This window comes from Thermobia domestica, chromosome 14 (genome assembly GCF_964235325.1).
Source record: "Thermobia domestica chromosome 14, izTheDome1.hap1.1, whole genome shotgun sequence".
Lineage (NCBI taxonomy): Eukaryota > Metazoa > Arthropoda > Insecta > Zygentoma > Lepismatidae > Thermobia > Thermobia domestica.
The window spans coordinates 189921263-189929190 of record NC_137467.1 but is presented as its reverse complement, the minus strand read 5'-3'; the positions used below and the strand labels follow the sequence as shown (position 1 = coordinate 189929190).

Sequence of the window (7928 nt, the reverse complement as noted above, 5' to 3'; positions counted from 1 at the left end):
CAGCAGTGACTCGTGCAGTCGTCCACAGATCTTCCTTTGAGCTTCTCTTCACAGATGACGACACGGTATTACAAATTCACACTTCAGCCATCTAAAGACAGAATCTAAAGCTACATTACTCCAAAGCAGGACGCGTCACCGGTGACTCGTGTAGCACATGGATACTAGTAATGTTAAGAATCTGTACAAAAGAAAATACCAGAAACGCACAGAGGCAAAGGAGCCCATCAGGGGAGGGGGTTGCAAAGTGGGGCGCTTGCCCCCCTAAGGGAAATTGTACTTCTCAATATCGAAAATCCAATAGAATTTTTACATTAGTTACAGCAAAATTTGAAACTATTTTTGAAACGTTGCTTATATTTGCCCCCCTTGGAAACCACAACATGGGGGCCCTTGCACAGAGGTAATACAATGCATACCATGGCACCGCATAGAAACGAAATATCGCAGGAGCGACCAGTGACTCGTAACGCAGCGAACGTGTTAACTCTGTAGCTATAAAAATTCCTAAAAACAAAGACAAACTAAAATTTACTGTTCCTGGGTTTAACTAGGTAAAATTTACTGTTACGTCTGGATATAAGAAGCGGTTCTGCGAACTAGAAATATTTCAACAACCGGTTCAAGCGAACCAGCTGAATAGCACCACTGCCTGAATGGCCATTCCTTTGACCATATATACATCCATCTTCCACAAAATTTCTGTACCAACTCACAGTCGTCTTCTCACTAAATGCCTGGTATTGAAATACGTCTAGAGTTGCAATGAATCATCACTACACTCTTCGTCATATGCTAATTCCAAAATATACCAACTACATGCCTCTTCATTCATAAGTAACTCACTATATCGCTAGCATGTGTATGTGTTTATGGACCATCTACTGTGTTCACTGGCAAACACATATTCTATGATTATCAAAACAGGAATTCTTTGAACCATTCTTAATAATGGTATCCATATAAATTTTGTAACTGAGACAAAGTTTATATAGAGAGGTTATAATTTTCTCATTAAAGATTCTATGTACCGTAATCTTACTAGTGTTACATTAAAGAGATTGATAAAGTATATGTGATTATCAGCTTCGTCTCAATATATGCCATGGATATTGTACGGCATAAAATTTTATGTTTACAAATAGTTTTTGTGGATTTTCTCGAAAATTACTCTTGAAGAATTACATTACACTTATCCTCAAATGAGGATGTATCGATCGTATACGTCTACACTTCGGACTTTTTTCATTAAGCACTAACAGTATTGCAGAAATTAATACGTATTAACTGAAAAAAAAAAAGAAGATATTTATTCAGCACATGGAATGGGTAAAATAATATGGGATTCAGCATAATGTAAGACATATCACAGAGTGTAATAAAAATAAGAGATTTCGATGCTGCTTTACACTTTTGCCAGCTACCACAAAACCCACTCAAGTATTTTTTTTTTTTAATTTCACGCATCATTTACTTACTTTCTTATTTTATTTTTCTTTCTTTTCTTTTTTTGATTAAAATATCCCCTATATTTCAATCAAAAACTTTCTTGTACGCCTTATATCTGGAAAAGTACATATAGTGTAGCCAAACCCAAACTACAGGGTGTCTGCTAAATTTCACAATGAAATTTCGTGACTTTTTCGTGACCTTTTCTTTATCAAATCATAAAATTTCCTAACATTTTCAAGAGCGAATTTGGGTGCGAATTAGGCCGACTTTTCATCCATGCGATACAAACGTACTTTGCTTGCGATTTGGTAGTGTTTGAAGCTGACCATAGACATTTTTGATGGTGAATTTTGATGTTTTATAGAACAGAAATTTCCAATCTGTACTTACATTTACACAGTTTAAAAAAAAAAAAAGAAAGAAAAAAAAAGAAAAAAAAGAAAAGTGACCCAAAAGCTAAATTTCGTGACTTTCATGACGGTTTTCTAATTTAGTGACTTATTCGTGACTTTCGTGACCGATAGACACCTGAACTATCACTTAACTCAGTATGATGTCCTTGTTTCGTATAGAACATGAAAACTCGATTTAGAGGCCGTTCAAAAATTTAACTCCTGATCCAAAAACTAATTATTGGCCAAGATTGCAATTTTTTTATCCATTTTTTTTGATCATTCCTAAAATTCTTGTTTATTTCACGCATCACTTACTTTTTTTTTTCATATTATATGATGTACACATATAATATCACCATATACACATGTACACATATTTTTAGTCCTCTCTCTCAAAACTGAATAAATACAATTTTTAACGGTTTTTATCTTTATTAGAAAAAATCAACACTGAACTCTGAAAAGAAAATTAATAGGAAACAATTTTAGATTTTAAAGTCTTTTTTAAAATATCTCACTTTTGAAAGTATGAGAACACATGACTGGTTTCAGTAAATAACCGGGTAAGTCGACTTTTCTTTTTAAAAATTGAGATTTTACAGGTATAAGCTTATTTTGGTGAGTTTTACATTGTGTAGAAGCAGATAAGGCGAATTCATAAAATTGAGAAAGTTACAGCATTTGGTTAAGTCAAAATCAGCATGGTAACTGTTGTAAAATTTAACTCTAAACTGCTCTTCTGTAAAATTTAGTTTTCTCGACTTAGCCGGTTATTCACTGGAACCAGCCACATTATAGAAACACGGTGTTAAGTGTATTTGAAAACGAATTGAATACTTCATATTATCCACCTCTCTTGATAAAAACACAGCACAGAAAGAAATAGTTTTTCCCCTATGATCATTCGTTCTTTTGTAGCATAATTTCTTTTTTGCTTTATTCGGTTTCCATAGATTCAGGTGGACCTTCTCCGGCTGCTGGTTGTGCTGGCGGAGCTTCACTGGATGGAGCAGCAGTTCCACTTCCAAGTCCTGCGCCCACACGTCGTTCTTCACCCTCGATGCCTGAGAGGAATGGAGCGACCTTCTCGTCTTCATAAATAGTAAAAGACTGGTCCTTACCTACGATTCCTACGGATACGTTCTGGAAAGAAGTAAAACGGATGCATTTAGTCACACATGGAGATACTGTCCTCTCGATTTGTACCATAAATAACATTAGCTTTAAATGAAATGAAAGCTTTTAAGTTTTACGTCCCACGCATATGCCGGTTAGGTTAAAGGAGACGGTGACGATAAGAAATGAATAAAATGGTGGAATGAAGAAAGTGAGAGGAAACGGGAGAACCTCGAGAAAACCCACGAGCACGATGTTTGTCCACCACAAAGTCCACACGGCGCGAGCTGGGATCGAACCATGGTCCCCAAGCACCGGAGGTGAACGCTCTACCACGGAGCCACCGCGCCCCCAACATTTGCTTTACGGATTGTAAGGCTGATGTATTTGTCAAACAAACCTCGTACTAGCTGGACGAAATGAAATCAAAATCTTTTTCAGTGCAATTTCATGATTATATCCATTAGGCTAAGGGAGACGGATGATTAAGGCAAGTGAATAATGTTGGAAGAATTTGAGGAAGAGAATGTGGGAGGAAACGGGGGAAAACCCACAAACATTTTAATTTAAAATGTGGAAATTGTAAATTTTAATTCCTATTTTAATCAATTAATTTTGAAGATAATTTTAATTTAATTGTTACTTTTTTGTGACGGTAAGTTTTATTTTAATCAATTATATTTGGTCTAGGAATTAATTCGTGCGGTTGGTACGCACACATTGAAGCTGTAGTACAAACACAAAATACATAAATACCTTAAGAAAAATATTGTCCATCGCTAGCCACCACTTTCGCCCATTTGTCAGGCAATGTACGGATTCCGTGGCGAAAGAAGTCCTCATCCTTGGAAGCGATCCAGTCAGAGACCCATGTTTCGATATCTTCTGAAGAAGTAAACCGCTGTCCAATCAAATCGTTGTTCATGCAATCGAACAAGTAATAGTCCGAAGGAGCAACGTCTGGTGAATACGGCGGGTGGGGTAAAACTTCCCATCCGACATTTTCTAAATAGGTTTTGACCGGTTTTGCGACATGTGGGCGAGCGTTATCATGTTGAACAATAAGTTTATCATGTCTGTTCTCCCATTCTGGTCGTGTTCTGGCCAGAGCTTGCTTCAAACGCATTAATTGTCGTCGATAACGTTCTCCATTCATAGTTTCACCCGGTTGCAGCAGCTCATAGTACACCACACCTTTCATATCCCACCATATGCACAGCATAACCTTTGCACAGTGAATATCTCGTTTTGGTTGTGATGGACCTGGTTCACCTGGTTTCACCCAGGCCTTTTTTCGTTTAGGGTTCTCGTAATGGATCCACTTCTCATCACCCGTAATAATTCGATGCAGAAACCCCTTTCTTCTCTGTCGTTGAAGCAGCAATTCGCAAATGGTTTTTCGTCTTTCAACGTCTCTGTCTTTCAATTCATGTGGAACCCAATGTGACATCTTTTGAATCATTCCCATGGCTTTCAAGCGTTTGGAGACTGTTGTTTGATCAACGCCTAATGCTGCTGCAAGTTGTTCCTGCGTTTGACACGAATCCTGCTCGAGCAATGCTGTCAATTCTTCGTCTTGAAATATTTTTGGCTGTCCAGCTCGCTCTTGGTCTGCCAAGCCGAAATCACCACTTCTAAACCGTGCAAACCACTTCTGACACGTTCGCTCAGCTAGAGCATGGTCACCATACACTTCCACCAAAATACGATGACTTTCAGTCGCACTTTTCTGCATGTTAAAGTAATGCAGCAGGACACCCCGCAAAAACACTTTATCAGGCACAAATTGCGCCATGTTCACTTAACTACAAACTGGTGTTGTTGACGCTTTAATCCACTGCCCTATACTACGAACGATACGCGATGACAGCGGTTTGCAACACATGTGTGGATACACGGAACTGTGGGACGCTCCGTTCGTTGCGCCATCTCTTGTCCACCCGCACGAATTAATTCCTAGACCAAATATTTACTCAGGCTTAATTTTTAATTTTATTTTTTATTATATTTTTCAACCTATGGTAATTTGAAGTTCTCTTGGCGGAATTTGCTCATCTACAGGGAGGCTACATCAAACACAAATTACAACTAGCATATTTCTTTCAGCCGCTTTATTGCGCATTTGTTTGAAAACATAAATGCTACTCAAACACAGATAGAAATAATTTTACACGCTATTCACGATATTTGCAAAGTAACCGAACTTCGCTTAAAACTACTGTCTTCATAACAAACATATGACACTACCAGAGAAGATAATTAAACCAACAGATACCAGAGACGTACTTAGACTGAAAAATCAAAGTAGCTATATTCAGATAATGAAATTGTATTACGAATCGCACTTGGATTATGCGTTACCCGAATACCCACCATCTGATCATGTTACCTAGATACAAACTTTTAGCGAAAGGTTAAGTTTTTGGGGTGAGATTTACACGCCCTACACGAAGTACCAAAACGTCGAAGACGACTGTTTCATATTTTGTAATATTAAATACATCAAAATACCGGAAAGTCCAAAATTAACCTACCAAGATTATTTCAGCTAATACCAAGTGTAATTGGTATGGAATTTGAGTGATAGGCATTTTGTTTTTCTTGTCTGCACGATTAAAAACAAAATCAATAGATAAATCAAATGGCCGTCTGCACCACACTGAGCAACGAATATTCAAAATGGAACAGCATCATTCGGGCAGCTGAAGAACTCCGGAACGAAAAAAAAAAAAAAATTTCAATTTTACGTCCCAGGAATATGCCGGCTATGCTAAAGGAGTCGGTGATGATAAAAATAAATAAAATGGTAAAATTAAGAAAGCAGGAAGAAATGGGAGAACCCCGAAAAACCCACGCACACGGTGTTTGTGCACCATGAAGCTCACTTGGCGCGAGCTGGGATGGAACCAAGGACCCCATGCACCAGAAGTGAACGCTCTACCACTGAACCACCGTGGCCCTAAAAGTCCGGAACAAGTGTAAATAAATAACATTCCACGTGAACTTTAAAGCTAACTCACAGTAACAAACCTAGTGAACAAATTCAGGACGACACGCTCCGTTCTGGATGATCACATGCACTATGAGAGGTCGCCCACACCGAAATATTAAAAGAACATTGCCGAAGTCCATGAAAACTTTCGAAGAAGACAAACGAAGTACATGAGGCGTGCACGATAGCACGCAGTCCTGTGAAACTCATTTTAAGGCAGATTTTAAGTAGTTTCCCAGCGAAGTCTAGATCAAACAGCGATTAACAAAGAAACACATAGAAACTACAACTACAATTTGCGCAGACGATGTCCACCAAACTCCAGGAAGAAAGCCGATATCGTTTGGTTTTCAGATGAAGCATATATTTCGCTGGATGGTTTTGTAACCGGCAGAACTAGCAAATACGGGGATCAGAAAATCTGGATGGTATAGATCTCCATCACACAACTGCCATTTTCGAACTCTTGCATGAATATTTCGGATAATATCCTAAGATATTATGATTGTTTATATAGCAGTATTTGGTCTAGTCAGATTACACCAAAAAGTTCTCGAATGTTACATGCTCGTTTAAGAAACCCATTTCTCTCTCTCGAGATATATACCATAACTCCATGGCCCATGGAACCTGGTGGTTCAATCCCGCGTTCACAAAAGCTCTCCACTGACTTCTATCCTTAGCTAACTGGATCCAGTTTCTACTTTGTATTCCTATTTCTGCGAGATCCATCTTAATATTGTTGTCCCATATGCGCCTAGGTCTTATATATACAGAGTGGGCCATTTTAATTAATCCACGGAAATATCTGAAAAATGATAAAACATAGAAGAAATTTTTGAAGTACACGTTATATATTGCTAAGGGGGAAAACCAATTCCGCCAAAAGTACCCCTCCTCGCCCCCCCCTAAATGGGGGTAACTTTGAAATGTCAAATGGGAACATGAGTCGAGTAATACCTCGTTCGAAAGGTCTTGGAAAACTAAGTAACGCTGTACCAAAAGATGTTTCATATTGTGCACCAGTTTCAAAATGGCCGCCATGATATGGTTCGGAAACTCCAGTACCCGTAGTATGAAAACCATGGAAGGTAAATGAATGGAACAAAATTGAAATACGTAAATATCATAGGGCATATTGAATGATGTAATCCCTGTGAGCCCAGTGGCCTCCCTGAAGGGGTCTTGTGGGCTAACTTCAAAATTTCAATGTCCGACCGGACAACGGTTCGGGCGTACGCTTGACCTACCCAATGCTGTTTGGAAGGCAGACTTCATGCATAGAGAATTGGTGCACTAAGTTAACGCGGATGGCCACAGTTACATTTTGATTAACTATTAGCATTCATGTCATATTGTGAGCTTGAGGGACGAAACGGTGTGTACGTATATCCCCGAAATGCTTTCTGAATAACCAGCACGCATTGCATAAAAGTTTCTCTTTTTTTAGTCACTACAGCGTCATCCTTACAAACAATTGCTTCAACCACACCATACCTATTTGTAAGGTTAGCCTTAATTTACGAATTAAAGTAGAGTTCTCGTTTGAACTTTCACTTTACTTTCCACCCCACTCACATACAGAGCGCAGGGAGAGATTATTCTGCAGGACTTGGATTTCTCTCTATACATTATGGCAATTTTACTCTAATATTTTTATCTCTGTTGTATTATTCTCGAGCCTTGGAACGCCTCCGTGGTTTTCCTATTTAATTTTCGTTATTTTCATTTATGTCTAACCGTATTCATACTATGGGCACTAGACGTTTTCTTAGACAGAGTCACCATGTCTTTGCGATCATTTTGAAAACGGTGTCTCATGTCGACAATTTTCTTACAGAAGCTGTTTGATATTATTTTGTCTATGTAACGTGATGTTACTCGCTTCAAGCTGCTATTTGAAATTTTCAAGTTGGAACCGGATACCTTTCAGTTGGCCCTTGGAGTCACCCCGACAACACCTCTCGATGTGC

The 7928-nt window shown here is 38.5% G+C and overlaps 1 protein-coding gene across 1 annotated transcript in view; it reads right to left on the bottom strand.

Moving 5' to 3' along the window:
- Positions 1–1288: 1288 nt before the first annotated feature.
- Positions 1289–7928, bottom strand: part of LOC145670506 (proteasome subunit alpha type-1-like) — a 31958-nt gene continuing 25318 nt past the window's right edge. Inside the window, exon 6 of the mRNA XM_081739256.1 lies at positions 1289–2990. Within this exon, the coding sequence (XP_081595382.1) occupies positions 2784–2990 (207 nt within the window). The 3' untranslated portion in view covers positions 1289–2783. The remainder of the gene's footprint in view (positions 2991–7928) is intronic.